Genomic DNA, 24501 nt, shown 5'->3' with positions numbered 1-24501 from the left:
ATACATTTCCATTGCAGCAAATGCTTTTACACTTAATCTTAACGCAGGGTATTTTGTTTGATTTCACTCAATAGATCTAAGTGTGAGTTGGAAGTGTATGATTTTCCTCTGCAGGGACCTGTTTCTGTGTGTATTTCTGGAATGGTTCTTTATTCTGATTCATATCCACATACACCTTCCAGTAGCTTCTTAGCTCAGCCAGAGTTTATTCCCTTTGATGTGATGCTGAATTAGGAGTCTTTCAAATCTTCATCTCTATTCCATAGCTGGTAACAGGGACCCTGGGGGCCTGGATGGATTCAGTTTGTTTACATATTTCCTAGAACACCATGCTTTTGTTAATAGCATCTACTGCATTGGTCTTTGAAAATTTCGGAAGACATATTTAGCATTTTTACCAAAATGAATCCTTGGTTTCCTGCCAGACTTAATATGATACCATGTCTTGGCCTGTACTGATAATGGTTTTTTTCCCAGGTGAGATACAGTTAACTGTTCTTCCTGTAGAACCCGTTTCTTTCTCCTGGAAGTTATAAAGCACTTAAAGCAGTTATCTGATGGTTGTTTTTTCTTTAAGGGAAATCAAGCAACTGTATTGTTTTTTTCCTCCCTTTCATCAAGTATTATAAAAATGTGGGTTTGTGCTAAAAGAAGACTATTAAACCCTAAGAGAAGGAGAAATGATCTTTTGGCCGTTTAGCCCTAAAGATAATGCTGTGACCAATTAAGTACAAATTTCTTTTTGATGAAACCTTATGGGGGGAGGGAGGCATACATTTGTCCTTGGGGTCCTCTGTTGGCTTGTCCTAAGAGGATGCAGATAAGGGACTGGATAACAGAAAGGAGTCACGCTGTGCTCAGGCTGCCATGGTCCCACTCCGCCCTCCTACATCAGCCCCGCCCACGCTCACCAAGGAGAGGAGGGAGGAGGGGTGGGCATTGCTTCTCCACTTGCTCTGCTGTTAACTGGCAGGACCTACTGGAGGCAGGAGGCTACCTGCAGAGAAGATGAGCAAAGGGCAATGCCAGAGAGGAGTGGGAGGCAGAAAGAGGGCTCAGCCCACACCTTTCAGTCTTCATGCTTGAAATTGGTGACCTTCCAGGCAATTGGGAAGGTTGAATACAGATCCTAGTGTCCTCTAGCTCCCATTCTAACTTGTTAATGACGTTTTTAAAGGGTAGTGATAGCATACCTTGGCTGATTAAAAACCCTCCTCCCCATGTGGCATCTATCCCTTCACCCATCTCTTGGAGCATGCCTGTGGGAGACTCAGCTCCTTCTCTTTTCTACTGGCCAGGGAGCTGTGTGGCTGCAGAGGACTCCGGAGTTAAAGCAGCCCAGGAAGGCCGGCTGGGGACAGCACAGGGGCCCGCTCAGCGGTCTGTCCTCCAAGCAGAGCCTGCAGTTAAGGTTCCTGCCACTTCTGCAGCAGCGGCTGGCCCAGTTCTGCATCTAAGCAGGATATCGGTGATGGGCCTTGTGCTAAGAACTCCTCTTTCACCCCAAAAAGCATTTGGAGTGTGCCCTTGGCTCTAGAAATCAAGCTAAGAATTCCTTTGATCCTAGAATTATATCCAGTATCACTATGTGAGCATACTTCATTTGCCGAGGAATGAAGGTTCTTAATGAGTTTTCTAGATAACTGGAGCATAACCCTTTAGATGCCGAAGTTTAGTTCCAAATTTTACTGTTTTCTAATAGTTGATAAGACTTTTTTCTTATGGCTTTCTGTATTCTTTCTTGCTCTACTAAACAGAAAATAGTCACACCCAGCTTATGATTGAAGTTGGACCAATTTTTCATTTTAGAAATGTGTTGTCATTAATTTTGGATTTATAATATGATGTCCAACTTGTTTAAAAATTCATATACTCATTTGAATATGCCTAAAGAAAACTCTACAGGACACATAAAACTCTGTGGATGGTGTTTCAGTTCAGGAATGAAGACTGGGATAGGATGAGAAAGAGGACTTTCATTTTTCAGTTTATAACCATCTGGACTCAATGTTTTCTTCTTTACCTTGAATATATATATTACTTGCTTATATAATGAAAATTAATCTAGAATTCTATGTTGTTATGTATTATAACATAATACATATAATTAAAACTAGGGGTTGGGTTCCTAGGTTAAATTCCAAAACCCATTCAACTTATGATATAGCAGGCAATAGTAGGAGTGGACATTAGACATTAGCCCCTTGTGTTATCTGTTTCTAGGGAAAGCCTGAGTCCCAGGAATATTTTCTTCTTGCTGTTCTCTCCATAAGTCCCATTGTCTCATAAACACTGTCCTAGAGATAGGAGGAGGGACTCACTCTTTCTGTCTGCAGGGGCCATGGCAGCAGGAGGCTCACTTTCCTCCTAAGACAGTACAAAGAGGGCTCGAGTTTGCTATGTGGGAGAGAAAGGGACATTTATGCAGCCTCCACTGTGTGCCAGGCACTGTGCTTGGTCTCTCTCATACTTTACCTGTGTTGCTTGTCTGGACAGTCCAGTGAGATGAGTGTTGTTGTCAGGAAACTGAGGCTCTGAGAGGCTTAATGAGATCCTGTGATTGTCCCCTAATAATTGACAACCCATAAACTAATGCACTGTCTTGTATAATTCAGTGGCCCTCCAGCAGAACCATTTCCTCTTTTTTTTTTTTTTTTTTGGTTAGTCATTACCTGAGGATATCTTTCCATTGATTTTTTAGAGAGAGTGGAAGGGAAGAGGAGAGACGAAGAGAGAGAAGCATCGATGTGAGAGAGACACATTGATTGGTTGCCTACCGCAGGCACCCTAACCACCACCTGGGGATCAAGCCTGCAACCGAGGCACGTGCCCTTGACTGGAATCGAACCTGCTGTGGGCCAATACTCTATTCTACGAGCCAAATCAGCTAGAGCAGAACCGTGTCTTTATAAGAGGCTATCGGAGTCAAGTAAGGCTAGGCACTTGGGATATTCCCTGCGGTTCTATAAGGTCCTCTGACATGGAATCCCTTGTTAGGAGTTGAGCAAGTTGAGGGCAGGACCCTGCCTTGATCACCTTTGTTCGCTGCAGTGCCTTGCAGTGCCTGGAATTGTGGTAAATTCTCCATAAATGTTTGTTTGATTAACAAGAAATATTATTGTTTGCTCTTGGCTTCCTAAGATAGGAAATTGGAATCGTATATTTTAGAAACATTTTCAAGAGCAAATATTGAAACAAGAAAAAATATTTTCTCATTAGCTTTGGTTGATTAGGAAATTCAAATACCTAAAGTGCTGTAAGAAAAGTTCTTAGCTTATGAGGCATCCATTTATAGAAGGAACAAAGGGGAGTCCACTGTGAGTTAGAACAGTTGGGCAGGATCCAGCACCTAACTGCTGCTGGAGCATTTGCAATGCTCTTCCTAGGGGAAGTGCCTGGTGCTGGCTCCCTACAACCAACTTTCAAGCCAAGTCTTGGAACACAGGCTACAAGTAGGGATGATATAACATTACCCTTAATTTGGAGCATATTCTGTGGTTTGTGACTCCTTCCAGTAACTCAGAGTTGTTAAGGAGCCCATTCTCTTAGCTGTAAAAGGAGTTTGTCATCCAATAATAGCTAATATTTACCTGATCTTCACAAGGTGACAGTCTTTCTTCTTGGAACTCTACGTGGATTAGTTTATTGCACCCTAATCACAGCCTTATGAGTTAGGAATGATTATTATCTCTATTTTTACAGAAAACAGAGGCTGGCAGAAAGTAAAATCCTAGCTAATAGTGGAGCTGGTATTAGAACCAAGGCCTGGCTGACGGTCTCTCTCAGAACACAAAGACTAGTTTGCCTTTCAACATGGTGGGGAAGCCCTAGCTGGTTTGGCTCCGTGGATGGAGCATCAGCCCTCAGACTGAAGGATCCTGGGTTGGATTCTGGTCAAGGGCACGTGCCTCGGTTGCAGGCTCAATCCCTGGACCTGGCTGGGGTGTGTGAAGGAGGCAACCGATCAATGTGTTTCTCTCTGTCTCTCCCCTTCCCTTCCACTCTAAAAAAAGAGTCAGTGGAAAAATATCTTCTGGTGAGGATTAACAACAACATGAGGGGGAAATGGAGGAGTTTGGTCCTGCAGAAAGTCCATCTGAGCCCATTCACTCATGGGATCAGTGTATTCACACCAAGAACTGACCATTGGAATTGGCAATGGCAAGGCCAGCCTTGACCTTGACAAGAACTACGTTGGAAGAGTGGTGAGCTAGAAGCTTGTCTAAGAGTAAAAGGTAGAAATAGATATGAGTGTAGACAATTCTTTTAATCAATTTTGTTGTAAAAGACAGCTGAGAATTGAGAATGGTAGATGGAGAGAGGGGTGGAGTCAAGAAAAGATTTTTTTTTAAAGATAGAAACATAGTAGCATGTCTGTATAGATCTAGAACAGAGGAAAACTGTAATTTAGGTTGGGAGGGGAAAAAGTCACCTGAGAGGGCACAGGATTTGATCTGCAGTGGAGGAGCTGGCCTTAGATGGAATAGAGATGGTTCATCCACAGTAACAGGCGAGCAGGGAAGTATGTAAACCAAGAAAATGTAGAGTGATTGCTGGGCTGCACTAAGGTCCACTTGAGATCAGTGGTAACGAATTGAACATAAGACCAGGAATCATGCTGTAGGTTTCTCCAATTATGTTTATCTGGGTGCTGGCAGAGCAAGAATTAGCCTTTATCAGGGTTATGGTTTTTCCAAGGAAGTAATATGAAGAGAGAGGGACATAGATTTGAGTATGTATTATCAAGAGAAATGATAATAATGAACCTGGGCAATTTGATTTAACTATCTACACTAATAAAAGAGAAAAATGCGAATTGACCTTACCTTCGCTATGCCCACAGCCAATCAGAGCGAGTATGCAAATTAACCCAACAAAGATGGAAGTTAATTTGCATATGCTGAGGGAGGGAGGAGTGAAGACTGAAGACAGCATAGAAGGAAGAGGGAGGGAAAGCAGAAAGCAAGAAGGCTGCAGGAGGGAAAGAGCGGGCGGGGCAGGCGGCGGGTGGCAGAAAAGTGCGGGGCGGCAACGGAAGGGAAAGCACAGGGGGGGCGGCTGCTGCAAGAAGGGGTGGGGGTAGAGACGGCGGGAGGGAAGGAAAAGCACCAGTTGGCAGCGGGAGGGAAAGTGCGGGGCAGCGTTGGCGGTGGGAGGGAAAGTGCAGGGGGGGCAGCGGCTGCGGGAGGGAAAGTGTGGAGGATGAGGAGGCGGCGGCAGTGGGAGGAAAAGCGTGGGGTGGGGGGTGGGGGGTAGAGGCGGCAGGGAAAGCGCAGGGGGGGCGGGAGGGAAGCCCGCCAGAAGCCCTATTCTTGCAGGAATCTTCCTGCAATGGGCCTCTAGTATAATTCATAATTCTCCTAAACATTGGCTGATACGATCTATAATAATAAAAGCATAATATGCTAATTAGACTGGACAACCGAATGATCTTCCGGATGTCCTTCTGGATGACCTTTCGGACGAAGCCAGGGCTGCAAGGGCTGAGGCAGGGGCTGCGGCTGCGTGGGTCGAGCCCCTTGCACGAATTCATGCATTGGGTCTCTAGTTTGATAATAATGAACCTGGAAACTAAGATGGATATAAGAGGAGGAAATGTCATGAGAAAAGAAAAGGTCGTGGGAAAAGTAATTTACTGGAGCTGTTAGGGTCAAGGAAACATTGAATTAAGATAATAGAGAGAATAAGCTGGGAAGGTAGGAAGTGGTGGCTGGAGAGTGGAATGCTTGACATTGAGATTTTTGGATGGTGCCACTATGAGAGCAGAGAGCTGAGACAGAGGTCAAGGAAGAGAGAGGATGTTGAAGAGTTGAGAGACTAGAGTGTGAGAAGAATCCATTAGGAAGACTTGAATATAAGAATTTTCATGGCAGTGGTATTGGGGAATTGATAGTGAGTCAGATGCCAATATCTTCAAGGAATGAAGTAGAATAACCCACGGGTTTGTAGGTGGCTGCAGTAAGAAGGGTAATGTGGTCTGTTATTTTCAAGGAGGAGCCAGGTTTTGATCTGAGTAAGAAATAGAAAGAAACATTCATAGAAAAGGCTGAGGATATTGGGAATGTTGCCGGTGATGACCCATGAATTCTTGGGGGCAGATAGGAGGATTTTAGGAGGTGAGAAAGGCAAGAGTGATGTGCGCTAACATTCACCCAAGCACATTCGCTTCTTGAATTTGGGAGCTCAGATTGTCAGGAGTGGGGGGAAAAGAAGATAGAGAGATAGCGAGGCAGCTCAAGAATGGCTGCTTCCCCATCAGCAATGCTGGCTAGAGAGGCTTCTCTCTGCCCCCCAAGGTCATTTATAAACCAAAAGCTGACCGTGGAAAAGCCAGAGGTGGCTGAGTGTTTGCACAGTTACAGCGCATGGGCAGAGGTTCCGTGGCCTCAGGCTGCGGCAGCTGGTGATCTCATCACATTGAGATTGTAGAAGGCCCCAACAGGTTGCCCAGGCTGTTGACTCCAACTGTCTGTCTCCAATGACAAGGACAGAGAAGGGAAACCATTTTCCATGTTTGCTTCTACCTTCCTCTTAACTCCTTCTGCATCCCCTGCATCCGCGTGGGCGCTCTCTCTGGAGCACATCCCCAAAGCCCAGGGCCCTCCCAGGTAGGGTAGTCCGTTAGCCCTGGGGGAAAATACATAATATATCCTCCTCAGTTATTCTGGCCACTGACCCAGAGAGAAGATTCCCACAATTGGACATGCATTACTTTAGTACAACTCCGACGCTCAAACCATAACTTCTGCTTCTGCACTATGTATTTGAAACCGCTCAGCTCTTTATATAGTAGAAGGAACACTGCTCTGCTCCCCCCAGACACTCAGACAGACAGACAGACAGACCATCACAGTGCTGTGCAGTCATCCAGAAGTTACTTCCCAGGCTCAGTTTCCCTGCCTGTGAATGGAGGCATTACCTTCCCTGCTTGCACAAGGTGGTATCTTAAGGGGACGAAATGTTTGGACCCAAGTTAAGAATTCAGGTCCATGAACACGGAGGGGTGGGAGCATTTGAAGCTCCTCCTCCCTTGCAGCGAGACCTATTCAAACTCTAAAAATCCTGCATCTCCCCACCGAGAAGCACAGACCAAACGATTTCCCAAGCATATAAAAGAGCAGGAATCAGCTGAAACCGGTTTGGCTCAGTGGATAGAGCGTGGGCCTGTGGACTCAAGGGTCCCAGGTTTGATTCCGGTCAAGGGCATGTACCTTGGTTGCGGGCACATCCCCAGTAGGGGGTGTGCAAGAGGCAGCTGATCAATGTTTCTCTCTCATTGATTGATGTTTCTAACTCTCTATCCCTCTCTCTTCCTCTCTGTAAAAAATCAATAGAAAATTTTTTAAAAGAGTAGGAATCATTTCAGAACTGGGTATGCGCTAATTTTTAATACATGGTCAAGGGGGTGGGAGAGGACCCCCTCCAGCCCAGAGTTGGGAGGAAGCGCGCTCGCCGCTGCCCAGCGTGACGGCCGCGGTCGCCTAGCAACGGGCGGCGGGGATGCGCGCGGGGCGGCGGGCCGGGTGGGCGCCGAGAGCTCCCGCAGTCGCCGCCCGCACCGCACGCTCTCCAGCCTCCCGGACTCCACGGGAAACTTTGGGGCTTCTCGGCACTGGGGCGTCGGCGCGAGGCCCGGCGGGCGCAGCGATGAGCCCCGCGGGCTGAGGGCGGAGGATGGGGTCGCGGCGCGCGCTGGGCCCGGGAGCCGCGGGTCACACCCGGGGAAAGTTGGCGCGCACCTGCCCGCGGCTGGAGACGCTCGGTCCCGGCCGAATTGCTCCCGGACTATCTTTGGCAATTTCTTCTCCCGCGTGGATGGGGCGGCCCGGACCCGGCGTGGCCCCGGGTTCGCGGATTCTGATCCCTGGGAGAGAAACCGCGCTTTTCTCAGAGACCTGCGCGGTAACTGATGCCTAATCGATTGGCGCTGAACGGTTGCAGTTCCATTTTTGTTTTGTTTTGTTTTGTTTTTCTTCTCCCTCCAGACAATGATTTTGTGGAAGCCTCTCCCGCGCCTTACAACCCGGAGGAGTTGGGTAAGTCCCCCTTTGCCTTTCTTCTCTAATTCTGCACGAAAACCACGCGTTTGCGGGGGGCGCCCAGACGAAATCCTTGGGGTGGGGGCCGAGGGAAAGGGCCAGGGGACACTTCCTGTCTGCGTGTTCCTTCAGGGCGAGCACCGGCTTTTTCTGGGTGTGTGCTCCGGGGTGGTGGGGACAGGGTCCCTATGTGCAGTGGGGGCCAGGCCAGGGGTGCTGCTCCGGGGACCGCGCACAGCAAACTTCCTGACCTGGGGCCTCTGTCAGCATCCAGACTCATCCTGGCTGGAAGGGCGCCGCGGTGGCAGGTTCTGCTTAGCCACGTACCTTGCCCGAGAAGGACATCCTGTGGATAGTCCTTAACCTGAATTTAAGGAAGTCCAGGACCGAAGCCGGCGATCCAGTAATTAAATTCCAGGACCTGGGCGCTGCATCCCTTCCTGGTTTCTATTCCTCATTTGGCCTGTAGGTGTCTGGAGACAGGGCATTTCATCCTCCTAGGCGGAGATTTGTGGTGGGTGAATCAGACCCTTGTCAGGCAGACTTCCTTATGTGGAAAGAAGGGTATTTGCACTGTCAGGAACCCCCTAAGTATTTCTGCCACCCAGTCTCACTTGGTGGCTTGGTGGTTGTGGTTTGTTTTTTTTCTTTCTTTCTGCTGCTGCTTCTCTTATTTTTTTCTTCTTTTTTCTCACTCTGGTTTAGTTTAGCTGCTAACAATCTGGGCTCTCAGGCCTGTCCTTGCTGTTCTCTTATCACTGGCTTAAAATTCTTGCCTTCCTACGGTGAATGACTGTTTAACAGTGTTTATCCAGAGTGCCCTTCTCAGCCGTGGGTGCGGAGTTTCCCTCTCAGCCTGGGGTCAAGTCCCACACCGCCTGAAGTAAAATTCCATCTCAGCCAAGCCTTGCATTGGTTTCTAGGTCTGGGTCAAGGATGGCATTCTGAGGCAGAGACCGGTACCTTGTTGTATTCAGATGTGTTTCTGACAGGTTGTGAGGCAATCCCATCTCTGTAAATGGAATCATAAATTAAGCGCGTGAGCAAAACTAGCTTTTAAAGACAAACGATGGTGAATCCTTTTATGAAATGCAAATGACATCTGAACTGTATTTGCATGAAGTGATTTTTTTTTTTGAGAAAGCGAACTCTTAGTGATTTGCTCCACGTGTGGATAATCGTATGTTAACGTCGCCAGCATTGGCACTCCACAGTGTGACAGAAGCTGTTTGGTCCTTTTAAAGTATAGATAAGCATAAGCAGTGGCAGGAAGGGCATTCCTGCGCTGAGAAACCATGCTAAATCGTTTGCATTCACAGAATGATTTATGTCCCAGAAGGGCCCAGGTGTTTGACCCTCTTCCATCCCATCTCTCTCTCTCTCTGAGACTGACAGGACTGCCCAGCTGAGCCACTGATAAACAGGGGAGCCCTTCCAATTACCGGCAGAGAATAAGAAAACAACCTTTCTTCTCTACAGCTTTCCTGTGGGGCAAGTCCAGTTTCTCGCGAGGAAATGAGAGTGTTAGAGGTATCATGAGGCTCTGGGCGTCCAGGGTGACAGGGAATATGATCACAAGTCCGAGAGTCAGACCAGGGTTCTCGCCCTCACTCTGCTCCATCTTCCTTAGTAGACATGCTAACCAGCCTGTTTTCTCATCATGGAAAAGCCGGGGTTGAGCCAGGTGACCTCTAAGGTGTCGTCCAGTTCTAGCCTCCTGATAGGCTGCGAGGGGCCTGAAGCCAGCGGTGCCCGTAGCTATTGGGTATTTATTACTCACATTCTAGTACCATGCTGTTTGGGCGCCTGGTGTCCTCCGAAGGGTTATCCTCTCTCTGACAGAGCGGCTCACTGGATGGCACTGCATTGTTCCCATGCTATTCGGGTCAAAGAGGGAGCAGGGTTTCTCCCTTGGAAAGAATCGGGATAGGGTTTGGTGCTTGTCTTAGACACAACAGGAACAATGCCTCTTATAGCCGTCGATGAGCTTGTCAGGCAGTCATCCTTTCTGGAGCACAGAGGAGCACAGAGTCACCCCCCCCTCCCCCCGCTAGAATATAAGGGTGGAGGGAGAGGTAAGTCATGAAAACTTAGTTCTATCACTGCACTTACTGTGACTGACCTTGGGCAGGTGTCCCAAGTGCTCTTGGCCTCAGTATCTCAGCAACCCACTGGGAGACCTTGCATGGATGCTATAATGGTGCACGTCAAGCACCCCGTGCTGTAAGTGCAGGTATTCAGGAAGTATTTGTTGTTGTTGTCTTATTACCATGATTTGTTTGAAAGATATTTATTTCCCATGTGTGAAGGATGGAATAGTTCTTATAAGTTGTCCCGCCTCCTAACCAAAACCATCTTTATTTCTACAGTTTTCTCAGCAGTGTCGCTAGTTCCCAAAAGCAGGTGCTCAGGCAGAGCGGTCAGGTCAGTGTAATTGTTCAGTTATTTGTCCCTGAAGCAGCACAAGGAACGAGGCCTCTGGTAACAGCCCCCCCACTTGCTTGTGGCATGATCTGTAGTCTGTTTCACCTCCACATTTTCCTATCAGTCTCCCAGTGTACCACAGCTGGCTCCTTGAGGAATTCATTCTCAGATCACATAATGAAATTAAGTTACCAGAAAAGGGGTTTTTTGAAAAGGCATATATCTCTGGATGAATGCTATGTTGAAGGCTGCCCACGATGGAGAGTTCAGAAATATGGACTCACTCCTGCGGCAGTTTCACTGGGTAAGGAGGCAAAGCCCACACCTCTTCAAAGCCTTTCTGTCGTCCCATCCACAGGTAGAAGTGATGCCATCTCAGGAGGTCAGAGAGATGCCTAGGGAGTTGGGGTGAACCCAGTTGTGACCATGTCTGCCCCTGTCTAATAGCCTTGGTTGACTCCCCACTACTTAGAGGATTGGTTTGGTGTAGGAGGACCCCCACCTTCTGCATTACCCCCACTCGCTATAACCTTCTGGTCATATTGAACTATGGGGAGGTCTCCAAAATCAGATGGGTTCCCTTTGTCTGTGGGCCTTTCCTCCTCTCCACTCCCCTCCCATGGCTGGTTCCTCCTCCTCCTTTGACACTAAGCCCACGTGTCATGTCCTGCTAGTGTTTCTCAAGCCTGCACATTCGAATGGGCAGAGCTATTAAAAGTCCTGACTCTGACCAGCTGTACCAGAATCCTTGAAGTGTAGTCCCAAACACCAGTGTTTTATCAGCACGTGTGGTTTTTTAAAGTCATCCCCCCAGTGATTCCCATATGTAGCCAGAGTGTCTGATACCTCCCTTGATTGTGGCCCCCTCATTCTTCTTGGTAAATCTAGCAGCCACCACAGTGCCCGGCCCAGGTAAATCTTCAATAAATGCTTGTTGCACAAGTGAGTGAGGGAGTTGGCCTGGGATGCTGTGTCTTTTCATAGTGATGATACAGCTTTAAGATTGGCCTCTCTGCTCGTAGTGATGGTGCCTTGGGGACTGAATCCTTTGACCTGTGACTTCTCTCTCTCCTTTGTTCGTTTCTTAGGCTTATCCAATTTATCTTCTATTATTCTTAAAAATGGAAGTGTTAAAACCATGGTTAGTGCTTAAGAGCATGTAGGTTTGGTTTTTGCCCAACCTCTGATTTGCCTTACGACCATGGGCAGGGCACTTAATCCCTGTCCCTGCTTCCTAACCTGTAAAACCATGTGCTGACTATGTTCTGATACTCTTGTAGACCCACTCAGCGCTCTGCTTTGTGCCCTGGAAACCTTACCTTCTGAAACGGGTCACCTTCTGGCTTGCAGTTGGATTTGGCCAGTGAGAGGCACTGGTGGGATATGGGAGGGTGGAGAGGAAGATGTCTCGCTACTTATTCCCTTCCCTTCAGGAGGCTGTGTTATTCTAGGCTTCAGCTCCTCTAGAGTCACCCTCTCTTATGGCATCAGCTCTTGCTGGATTCTGGAACCTTCCTTTCCGACTGAGGGGTGGGAACAGCCCCGGGTGCTTCTTCATCACTTGTTTTCCCTTAACCCTGCCCTCCCCCCACACACTTTTGTCAGCAGTCCCTTCTTCACTTCCTTCGGGCACTCCTCTCGGGCACACTATCCATTCCGATAGGGCCCTGACTGGTACGATGGGGATGATAGCAGCACCAGCTTCCGAGCGTGGCTGTGAGGAGCAAATCATTTTAGGAGGAAGGCGCAAATGAAATAACCATCATTAGACATTTACTATGTTTTCATGTCCCTAGGCAAGTGCTCTGACACCTTCAGGCATGGGCAAAACCTTCTGAAAGATTTAATTTTTAACATATAAGTTTTAAAAAGGTTGCCATTCATCTCCTCTTCCCCACCCAGTATTGGAAGGTTCCGCCAAGACCCAAGAGTTATGAAAAATCTGTTCCAAGTCAAATACATCCTGAATCCAAAGTTTCTTCCCTCCCATCCTGGGGAGGAATAAGGAGAAAGGTCCTAGACTTCACATTCACCTACTTGGTGCCGGGCTCTTTACGTGTGTAAACAGTCTGCTCGGCCTCCCAGCCTGGAGTTTAAATCATGTCCCCTACATTAGTCCCGCCAAATACAATGATTTCTGAGCATGTGCCTGCCCATTTTGCTAAGAAAGCAAGTCTTTCTTTAAGGCGATTCCCCAATTTTATGTCCAAGAATTCTCAGGGGGTGCTCCTTTCCATCCACGGAGTTAGTTCTGGCTGCTCCAGCCTTTCACCAGGGAAGCTGAGGCTCGTGGTCACCGTGACAACTGCTCCAAGTCCCCTCTTAAGAAACCAGTGACCACATGTCTCCAGACATCACTGCTGCGGCCCCAGCTCACTCCAGAACCTGGAGGCTTGGCATTCGTCTGCTGGGAATCTGACTGGTTTCCCCTTGTGCTAACCTATGCTGGCCTCAAGGGGTGAGGACACTGCTCTCCTCTGTACTCTTTCAGCCTCAGAATGGACCCAGGCCCTTCTAATTACTACACAAGCCTAGCCCCACTGAGAGTCTGGGATCAGGCTGGCACCATGGGCAGCTCTGAGCCAGCCTCCAAACAGCCAGGGCCAGGCACCCCACCCCTGGACCCACCCCAGGTCTCACCACCCTTGGAAGCTATTTCTCCTGCCTTCCTCCCGCCGCAATCCCAGGACATAGCTTCCGAGAGGAAGGGAGTTTTCACCCCAGTTTAGCTTTTTCTCAGGGTGATTGACAGTGGAAAATTCAATTCCCTTCACAGGAAACCTCACCCTACGCCAGGGGTGTGGTCTGACCTCCAGGCTGCAACAAAACATTCACAGAACTGTTCACTATTGTCCGGGTTCCCTAAATCCCGGCAACTCAGTCTGTTCTATTACTGATCTTGTTGGGCACACTGCTCATTTCATCCTCAGAACAACTCAGTGAAGCCGCAGAAATGATTTTCACTTCATGGAGGAGGACACGGAGGGTCAGGAGGTTAAATTATCTGTCCAAATCATCTAACACAGCTGGTTAGAGGCAAAGTTTAGATTCAAAATATAATCTCTGGCTCCAGAGCCCATCGCAGCTTCCTGCGGAGGAGAATAGACAAGTGCCCTCCTCCCAGGGAGACCTGGTTGTGGGTTAAATACATAACATGCGAAAGTAACCAGCACAGAGCCTGGCAGTACAGTATATGGCTGTTCAGTACATATACTTGTTGAATAAGTGAATGGTAGGTACTCAAAAGATATAAATATTTTATTAGACCATCACATAGTGATCAATATGCGCTAAAGGAATTTTCTGTCATGGGATTTGAAGCAACAACCAGAAAGATTTCTCTGAGCTTCATTCACTTCCTGCTCTTCCTGCTCTGCATGCCAGTGTAGAGTACCTGGGACAGGAAACCTCGTATGGCGCGGAGGTGATTTCTAAAGTAAACTAAAACCGTTGCAGCAGCATCATATAGGGCAGGTCAGTAGAAGCCTGGAGAGAAATCTGGACGCATAACTGAAGGCAAGTGGACTCAGGCTCAGGTGTAAAATTCATCACGGCTCCCTAGATGTGTGTTTACAAAGTGATACTACACATTGCCCAGGAGGTGGAGTTTTCTTTCTGGGAGAGAATGGAGTAGGAAAGGGAAAATGACAATACATTCTGAGGGTTAAATGCTTAGCTACCTTGGCTAAGAAAAAAGAGCAAGGGAGATAGGAAACAGTGGGATAAAACACACACACACACACACACACACACACACACACACACACACACACGTGTGGCGCGCATGAATGCGAAAATGGAAAGGACATTTTCTTGCCAAAGCGATGTTTTTCCTAGAAGTCTAGAAAAAGACTGTGTCGAGTTATTCCTGGATCTTAAACACAATCACGACTACCTAGAAAGGATGGTATTTCTTCCCGTGTTAAGGACACTGGAGTCTAAAGGGTGTTAATGCGCAGCCTGGTCTGCTCAGGAGTACTGTGATTCTGGTTTCTGGGTCACATTCTTACTGGAAGATCATTCTGGAATGTGTCCTGTTTGTTTTTGTTTCTCTCAAACTGGTTTGGCCCAGGGTGGGCCCATCAAAATGATTCGATACCATTTGTTTCTCTCTCTCCCTGTTACCCTTTGCTCTTTTCTCCCCTCTTCTCTCTGGCCTCATCTCTCTCTCCCTGCCCCCTTTCTGTCTCTGGTCCCCCAGGTCAGTGTCCTTCCGCTTCCTCCTCTAGCTCCCTCCTTCCTTTTCCCATCTTCAGCTGGAATGTGGACAGAAAGGGCAGTGCTTGCCTTCCTGGGGCTCTCTGCCAGAAAATGGAACAGGTCAAATTATAAAAATGATTTAGAAAGAATGCTTTTTGGCAAAATGGGGAAACAGCTGTTCAGGGGTGGGTTGCTGTCTCTCGCCGTCTGCTGCCTGCTGAAACGCCCTCCTTTGCAGGACTGCTGGATGTGACACTCCTCGGCAGGGCACCCCTGGGGTTATTTTCATGTCAAATATGCGTGTACATTTATCGCTGCTTAATCCTCCTCTCCCGGTGACCTTTGTACCCCCACATACAGAGTTGGCAAGATTTATTTTCAGCCTCTTCTCAGAGTGGACAGGCGCTGTAGCTGCTTTCAGGTCACTGTTTAATAGTCAGCACTTTATGGAAACTTCAGATTCTTTATTTTTTTTTCTGGAGGATATTCTTTCCATTGATTTTTAGAGAGAGTGGAGGGAGAGGAAGAGGAAGAGAGAGAGAGAGAGAGAGAGAGAGAGAGAGAGAGAAACATTGATGTGAAAGAAATACATCGATTAGTTGCCTCCTGCATGTGTCCCAACTAGGGTAAGGGACCAAACCTGCAACCCAAGTACGAGGGCCGACGCTCTAACCATTGAGCACACCAGCCAGGTTCTTAAGAAAATAGAGAAAGGACCTGTGGGTGTGGAACCTTATCTGAAATGGACTCTAGGGAAAGCTTGGGGTTGAAGGGGACTGAATGATAGTCTACTGCTGGGACTTATAACCTGCCAGGGCTCCTTTCTTTCTGTCCCCAAAGGTTTGCTGTTTCTGACTGTTGACCAAAAAGAAAAGTCCATTATTCCGGCCCTTCGTGGCTGACCAGCCAGAGAATTTAGATTATTCCATCCTTTTTAAAAAACATATTTTCCTTTTGGCTCTAAAAGCCATTTCCCCCAAAACTCAAAAGAGGGATTCCAGATTTCCCTATTTGCTGTAGACTGAGTTCTTTTTTTCTTTATATATTTTATTGCTTTTTAAAAGAGAGGAAGGGAGAGGGATAGAGAGTTAGAAACACCGATGAGAGAGAAACATCAATCAGCTGCCTCCTGCACACCTCCTACTGGGGATGTGCCCGCAACCAAGGTACATGCCCTTGACTAGAATCGAACCTGGGACCCTTCAACCTGCAGGCCGACGCTCTATCCACTGAGCCAAACTGGTTAGGGCTAGACTGCGTTCTTGCTGGACACCTGCCACCTCCAGCCCCAGTGGAGGGTTGCAATGATTAGGATGAGTGCTGTAAGGGCAGTATGCAAGGAGAGCAGGGGGCCGGAGAGAAGAGGAACCTGACCCAGTCGTGGAGGTCCAGGGAAGCCAGGCAGGCTTCCTGGCGGAGAGCAATTGTCCCAGTGTGACCTGAAGAACAGAGGTCCAGGGCATGAACAGCATTGTCTGCCTTAACAGCTGGCCTCAGCCACAGCAGCTCCTCCTCCAGGGGCCCTGTCACTGATAATGGAGTGCCGGTGAATGACACTGAATCTTCTGCCTCAGGCCAGTTTGGGGTTAACATGGAAATGCTACACAATGGGACTGTAACCGTATTAACTCCTTCCTGAAATGCGCATATCTTCACGGCTCAAGGAGTCTGTCCCACCAGTAAAAGGTCCATACATCTGGCTAAGTGGGGTTCCATGGGAGAAAGCGTGTGAATTTCACTCCTTCCCCATTAGGATTATCATTGTTGTTTGTACTGCTCTCAGCTCCTGGGAGCTGCCATTCCACACTGTTTACCACATGAGAGGCTGAGGAACCCTCTAAAGCAGTATAGGGACATAGCCTAGCCTAGGAAGGTATTGTCAGAATTAGCAAACAAAAATACAGCATACCAGTTAAAGCTGAATTTCAGGTGAAAAGCAAATGGTTGTTTGTAGTATATATGTGTCCCCTGCAACTTTTGGGATATACTAAACTAAAAACTTTTGTTGCTTATCTGAAATTCAAGTCCGACTGGGGGTTTATCTGGCAGCCCTGGGTGTGGGAGCATCTGGGCTGCTTTGCCCTTGCATGGCGTTTGGCTTGCTTTGTTAGGAGGTGAGCTCAAGCACGGCTCCGTTCCTGTCGTCGGTACTCAGTCCCCATTGGACTCCATTCGGGTGCTTATGTCAAGGAGATGCGATTGCTCATCGGTGTCTTATTTTATCACCTCACTAGAAAATGGATGCAAAAATTAATCCTTCTTGCAGCAGAAATCCTGGACAACTTCAGGGATTTGATGTGCGCTCCATTTCATGTAACACGTACCACGGGCCAGTCCTTCTGGATTGGCTGCAGGACTTCCAGAGTCTGCGTATGGAGGTTTTCATTCCCTCCATTCTCTCTTGTAACCTGAAGCTGAGGTTTAATCTACTCCATTTGGAAGAGTCAGAGCATCTCGGCGTTCTCATCCCCTGAACACCCAGGGTCCTCCTTCCTTAATGCATGGTCACTCAGCCTGTGCCAGGTCGTCACCAGAGGGGGTGTTGTGTGTATGTGGGAGGAGCCTCCTGAGAAAACCTGGTCTAGATCTGCAGTGACCATTCTTACAACACTTTCTGTGTCGACAGCTGAACCCTGACTTCATATTCTTGAACGCAGTTCTCCATATTTGTGTTCTAGACCTTTAAAAAAAATGTTTTTACCATGATCCAACATAAGGGTACATTTTACATTTAGACTCACATGTACAATTTTTAATATGAATACAACCAAAGTTGAAGTTTTGTGGTATAACAATTATACCCTTATTAGATGGGCTGCATCTGATGTTTTCTAATATGTTTTATTTTATTTATTTAAAATGCTGTTCAATAATTTCCACTAATGGGTTGCCAACTGCTCTTTGAAAGCAATGCTCTGGTGTGTTATATAGTGAATATAGAATAAGTTCATCCATAAGTTCATACAATCTGGCTATCAGATTGTATCTTAAACACCTCTTCTCCATGCTGGTTATCTTCCTAATATGCTCTGGTTTCTCCATTCATTCCCATCCTGCTCGACATCGGCTGACTGCCTGACAGTTGAGGAGTGTTTCCCTTTAATCTGGCACTGAAAACTGAGCACATGATCTCACTGTATAACTTGACCAATACTTGGCATAATGGGGTCATCAGACTCCTTGATATCAAGCCTGCAACCATGTTACTATCACTCCATGAATTGATACCTATTTAGCGATGGTTATTTAATTATTTTAAACTAGAGGCCCGGTGCATGAAATTCCTACACAGGGTGCTGGGTTTCCCTCAGCTTGGCCTGCACCCTCTTGCAATCCAGGACCACTTGCTCCTAACCGCTGGCCTGCCTGCCTGCCTGATTGCCCCTAACTGCTTGCCTGCCTACCTGATCACCCCTAACCACTCTGCTTGCCTGCCTGATCACCCCTAACAGCTCACTTGCCTGCCTGATCACCCCTAACCACCTCTGCCTCAGCTCTCACCGCCATGACTTTGTCTGGAAGGACGTCCGGAATGACATCTGGAAGGTCATACAGCTGTCCGGTCTAATTAGCATATTATGCTTTTATTATTATAGATTTGCCTAAAATATACAATCTAGACCATTTCCCCCCTGTTTTGTCTATAACAATATCTGGAGATATTTTTCTTAATTGGGGCAGGGGTGGTGGTGAAATCAAGATGCCCATCATTCATATATCCTGGATTTACCTATTTAATATTCCAAAACGCAGGACATGTAAACAAAAAGAAACTGTGTGTCTAGCACAGTCTATCAGAACAACAATTAAAAGTCCTCTAATGTGACCATATTTTGAAAGAAAATGGATAATAAATTGATAATAATAGCTATTAATTATAGTGTATGTGCTGCGTGCTAAGCACTGTGCTGAGAGCTTTACATGCTATTGACTCATGAATTTCTCACAACCTTTAAGGTGGATACTGTTGTTAACTACTACTTATTAAAAGAAGGAAAACCAAGCTTTAGTAAGGTCAAGTGGGTTAACTAGTCAGATAACGAAAGAGTGGCAGAAGGGGAGTTGATCCCAGGCCCATCTGACTTCTCAGCCTGTGTTTTAAGATACTTAACTGTGCCCCACAGACTGGAAACCACCTCTGGTGGTTTAGAAAAAGAGGATGTTTGTTACATGCCTAGCATAGTGATTTTGTGGAGGCTTAATAGATCTTAGTCCCTTCCATAAGAAGTGGAAAACTAAGTAGACGTTCAGGTCCCTAGCAGCCCCCAAGAGTCTGTGAGCCCATCCATCACTAGCTACACTAGGGTCAGGCCTCAGAGTGCTTTCCACTGGTTCACCCAGGCTGGACTTGGGGGTGCAGCTCTCTTGTCCAGGTGAGCTGTGGGGAGGAACTGCTTGCTTGCCAGGGAAAGTAATGCAGTGGTTAAAGCAGGCTTGAATCCTGCCTCTGTCACTTATAAGCCACCTGACCTCGGGGAATTCACATAACCTCACGTAGACTTTTCCCTCATGTGTAAAACTTGGGTGATAATACCTACCTTTCAGGTACCGATAAAATGAGATAGTGTTTGAAATCACCTGGCACAGAGGAGACACTACTCATGTACATGCTAGATCAGAACTGAGAACTGGGCTTTGACTATTCTTCTCCTGCAATGACTCTTGCCAATTGCCTTACTTAGGTTGGGATTCTGCGTTCATAGAAAGGTAGGTCCCCCAAATGTTCTACACCAGTGGTGCTCAACCTGTGACCCATGGACCAGCTGCATTAGGGTCATCTGGGAACTTGTTAGAAATGCAATTCTTGGGCCCCACCCTGACCTACTGAATCAGAAGCTGTGCGTCAACAAGCTCTTCCGGTGACTGATGCAGCTAAAGTTTCAGAACCACTGCCCTACTGGACTGGGGATCCTGGTCTCCCCCTTTTTTAATGGGGCTCCCTGGAAGCCTCTAGAGAGATTGCATCTTTTGTATAAATATTGTGATCAAATGCATAGACTGTGGAGTTTACTTTCAGGTTGTTTCTATTTAATCCTTTTATATTTTACCCCCAGTTGGTCATTTTCTGATGTTTCCTTTCTCACTTGCACTTGGTTTGAAACTCATCTGTATAAACCTTCTGTCATAAAGGTTGAATAGAAAGGGTCCATTCCCAGACACTGGATAAGGGAGACTGGTGCCATGGCTAAGGAATTCTTCCTGGGCCCATCCCTGGATCCTCGGTACCGGGTACCTGCAGGTCCTCTCTCCCTTTGCCTCCTTTGTTTCTAACACTCATTGAGCTCTTTCCTGCTTCGAGTTCTTTGCACCTGCTGTTTGCTCTCCCTTCTTCATCACCTTCCAGAAGCTTCCCTTCTCACCCCCTCTAAGAAGCCACCCTTCTCCTTTGTTAGTCTCAGTGATTGCTCCTTTTCTTCATCACACATGGACAAATTTGTATCATAGATTTATTTGTATACATTTAGTAAGACAGAGCCCATACCATATTTGGGCAACTAGTGGAGTGCATTCAATGTAATTGATAATATTTTTTGAATGAATGAATGAATGAACCATTGTAGCGCTCACATAGTTTTGCCTTCTTTCAAACTGTATTGTGCTTTCCTTTCAGTTAATCCTTCTGTTTAGGACTTATTTTTTTCTGATTATTTCTAATTATTTCACTTTCTACCTTGGACTTTTCTGAAGACTGTTCTGCATTGTATGATATTGGCTGTATCACAGATACACAATAAGTACTTCCTGATTTCCAGATGAATAATATCATTTAAATTTTAACACCTCACCCCACTCTTAGTTTATGCTGTAAAACAAGTTTTTCTCCTGAACTGAACCATCCAGAGGAGCTGAAGCCATTAGGAATGGTGAGAGCTTCCCCATTTCTCTGTCTTTGGCATTTAAAGTACAAGACATGATGGTGTTTAGTGTATATTCTAGAAAGAGGAGGACGAGAACTGTTGTATAAGTTGTGGAGGGGCCATTCTTCTCACTGTTCCTTCTAGCTATGGGCAGAAAGGACATGTTTTCTGAATAAAACACCCAAGCATCCCTTTCAGAATGGCAACCACAAAGGATCTTAAGTATGAACATTCTGACCTAAGTTATGTCCAAGTATTGTGACAATCTTTGTTTTCAATAGTGATCTTGTGTTGCTGTTATTTTAGGAACTCAGTACAATCCCAGTTTTGGGGGAAAAAATTGTCTATATCATCTTTGGAAATAAGAGAGTAAAACATGATTAGTATTTTGGCTGGTATTTTATAGTTTTTAAATTTATCTTTATTGTTGAAAGTACTACAGATGTCAGCTTTTTTCCCCATTGACCCCCTCCACCCTGCACCCATGATTAGTTTTTTGTTCGTGAAAAGAGGCAAAGGGAGAAGAAACTATTCTAGCGTGATATACTACAGGATAAATGAAACCGAGGCTGCTTCTTATTAGTATGCAATTGGATTCACCCAATAACTCAGTAGAATGATCAATATGGTTAGAAGCTTGGGAGCCTGTAAACTAGGCAACTTAAGTTAGTCAACTAACTCAGTTCTCAACCAGGGGCAGTTTGTCTCATAAGAGACATTTGGCAGTATCTGTGGGGGTATTATTAGTTACCACAACTTGGTTTGGGGTGGGGTGTTGCTACTTGGCATCTAGGGGGCCTATGTTGTTAACATCCTATAATGCACAGATCAATCCTTCACAACAAAAAATTATCAACCCAAAATGTCAATAGTGCCAGGGCTGAGAAACCCTGAGATAATCAACCAAAAAGTATGACCTTCAATACTCCCAAGGTTTCTGTAGTAATAGTGGCAAGTACTAATTAAGATGCTTATCATTTATTAAATACCTGCTGTATGCCAGGCTCTTTATATTCACAGCTACTCCGTATTTCAGTCAGGAGCTGACCTCGGGTTCGTTTGGGACCAATGTCTCTACCTTTCCTCTTTAGCTATTTGTTGTAGGTGCATTTCCCTGGGAAAGTTCATACTTACTCTCTGTTTCTTATGTTTTATATAGAACAAATGGTGTGTTTAGTGCATATCAATAATAAGTTCACAGGAGAAAGTCGTGAGGCAAGAAGAGACCGGTGTGTCACATGGGCATGAAGCTAATAACATCCAGACAAACAGGCCGATCCATAGCTTACTAACTGAGCCAAACACCTGTGTAGGTTGGTATAGACCCTGGCCCTTAGGAGGTATTTAATACATATTTGTTGGGAAGTTTTTTCATAATCAAAGAGTCTTTGGGTGAGTTTCAAACAGAGCAGGGTTTCCAGATTATCTGTTACAATACATCTAAATCCTCCTAGGAGCAGTTCCCTCATATCTAAGGCATCTGCAGTTTCCAGAACTACAGAGGTGTCTCACCTGTGTATCTTCCACTTGCCTTCCTCATGCTCCTCCTCTTCATTTGTCACTCTTCCATTCTTCATTACTCTGGCCTGGCAAAAGCCCATCCCCTGCCCTTCCTCTTGTCAGAGCAATATTCTCCCTGCACCCTCTACTTCAGGCACTCCCAGTAGTCCCTGCATTTTGTTCCTGTCAGTAGTTTGCAAGATGAGGCAAGGCGTGTGTCAGAATCTCCAGAGGAGGCAAATGCCCATGTGACATGCCCATGCCTTTGCTAGTAATATCTTTCTCTCAGTACATGGATTTTTTGGAAACTTCTCCCTGCCTCCCCCCTCACCCCTCCAATCCTGCAAAATCGGTCACTCCTTTGTGCTCCCATAATGCTTTGTTGTAACCTGTAATATGGCAGCCATTTCACAGAGGAGGAAGCCGAGGCTCTTGTTAGGTTACTCTCCATAGTTGGAAATAGGTGGAGCCAGGACTAGAACATAGGATTTACTCTAAAGGCCAAGTTCATTCTCCTTTCCCTGGATGCCTATTACCATACCCTGCTTCTGGCCTCTGTGCTTGTCTGGTACATCCTGGTGCTTGCCCGGTTTGGAGACAGTTCTCTGAGCTGTCCCTGAGAACGCTGAAATTGTTCCATCATCACCTTCCTAACTTTCCTAGGGGTGAGTAAAAGACAACCCGTGTCACTTTAGAAAGGGAAGATGCTGACCTTTAGAGTGTTTGTGCAGATCCAAAGAAAACACAGATGCTGACTGGTTCACCTGGCTGAGAGTGAAGCTGCCTTCAGTTTTTATTATTAACACACCTTCTTCCTATTTGGCCCATACTTTGGAATCTCCAGCCAAATATTATTGTAAAGTGGTATTCATGATCTTTTGCTAGTCAGACCCAAAGTCTTTTTCTCAGGCCTTAGTTCCTGAACAATAGATTCAGATGTAATTGATGTAGAAGATAATTCACTTTCCATATTTGATATAGTGATTATTAATAGTTGAAGTTAAGGTATATGGAGGGGGAAATGGGCCTCCAGCAGGTCTTTCTGCCGATGCTGCCATGCATTTGACTTGTGTTATCCCTTGGTATCAATATGGAGAGTCTAGGCTGGTCCACCTAATTGAATCAGAAGATTCCTGAGCCCACAAGCTGTGCCTGTCACTTCATCAGAAGTCGAGGCATCTGTAACTTTTGAGAATGGGACCAAATTCCTAAGTTTCCTGTCTTCCATGCCTTTAAACCTGCCCAGTTCTCTACTTCTCCAACCTCTTCCTCTTCTTCCTCCTTCTTTCCCCAATTTTTTGTTGTGGGCATGCCAGGTAAACCAATCTTCACAGCTTCATTTTCCCCCCTCTATACCTCTTTCGGCTTCTCACCCAAGCTCTTCTTCTTTCCTCTTGCTCAGGGGACAGTAAGTCTCTTAACATCTTTCTCAGACAAGTTTCCTCTGTCAGTCTCTCCCATGCTTCCATCATGGGTCCAATGACCCATTCTTCTAAGAACGGTCCATTCTCCCTACGACGCAGGTCCAAAATCTGGGATAGCTTGATTGCTTTGCTCTTTTTCCCAGGATAGCCATCTAGTCCGCGAAAAGAGTAAAATCTTGCTCCAAAGGTTTGGTATCTTTCTTCATTGTATTTGGTATCTTCAAAGACTTGGTTTCTACATGGTATCTCTTCCTTCCCGTCTCCTTTGCCCCAACCTCTCAGGTCATTGCTTCCTACAACTATTTCCCAGATCCTCTCTGCCTTACAGGGCGATTGGAGGCTTGGTTGAAATAATAATGGCCAGTCTATGGTGAGCACTTACATGCATTGTGCTAAATATTCTATGTTTGTTACTCTATTCAGTCCTACAACCACCCTGTGAGGCTTAAGTGCTATTTTCATCACCGCGTAAACTGAGGTTTAGAGAAGTTAGGCAACTGGCCCAAGGTTACACAGATGGTGAGTGGTTGCACTATGACTCAATCCATGCCTGTTTTGTTCCCAGGGGTGCTTGTAACTTACAAATTCTGTTGCCTCCTAGGATACAGTATGGTATCTAATAGAGGCCAATTAATAAATGTGAGTTTCCTTCCTTCCTTCCTGCCCTCCTTTTTCTGTCTGTTCTTCCCCAGTCTATGCTAAAAGGCTAGCTGCCTCTGAGCTCCACCACGCTTCAATGCTCTCCTTTCTCCTGCACTCAGAACTTCTCTCCACCTTTTCCAGGCACCTCCAGCCCTTGTGTTGTTGCCTTCCTGTTTTGTTTGCATATCTTGTCTTCTGAAATAAATCTTTGAAGGGCTTAGCTGCTTTTGTGTGCTACCAAGTACCAGGACAGCTGACTTTAAATAGAGTAGGCATTTGGTAAATAATGGTTAAATGACTGCATTTGGACTTTATCTGGAGAACAGGTTCCTGAGCTAGCCATCCTGGGAATCAGAAGACTAGATGGGAATCATCAGAAGATCACACAATCCAAGAGGAATGACTGAAGGGGAA

At 46.3% G+C, this 24501-nt stretch overlaps 1 protein-coding gene across 1 annotated transcript in view; it reads left to right on the top strand.

Annotated features, from left to right (window-relative positions):
• The window catches only part of AMOTL1 (angiomotin like 1), a 145726-nt gene that overhangs the window by 28944 nt on the left and 92281 nt on the right, over positions 1–24501 (top strand). Inside the window, exon 4 of the mRNA XM_008149181.3 lies at positions 7986–8036. Within this exon, the coding sequence (XP_008147403.3) occupies positions 7986–8036 (51 nt within the window). The remainder of the gene's footprint in view (positions 1–7985; positions 8037–24501) is intronic.

This window comes from Eptesicus fuscus, chromosome 13 (genome assembly GCF_027574615.1).
Source record: "Eptesicus fuscus isolate TK198812 chromosome 13, DD_ASM_mEF_20220401, whole genome shotgun sequence".
NCBI classification, from domain to species: Eukaryota; Metazoa; Chordata; class Mammalia; order Chiroptera; family Vespertilionidae; genus Eptesicus; species Eptesicus fuscus.
The sequence above is the reverse complement of the archived record's forward strand: the minus strand, read 5'-3'. Positions and strand labels throughout refer to the sequence as shown.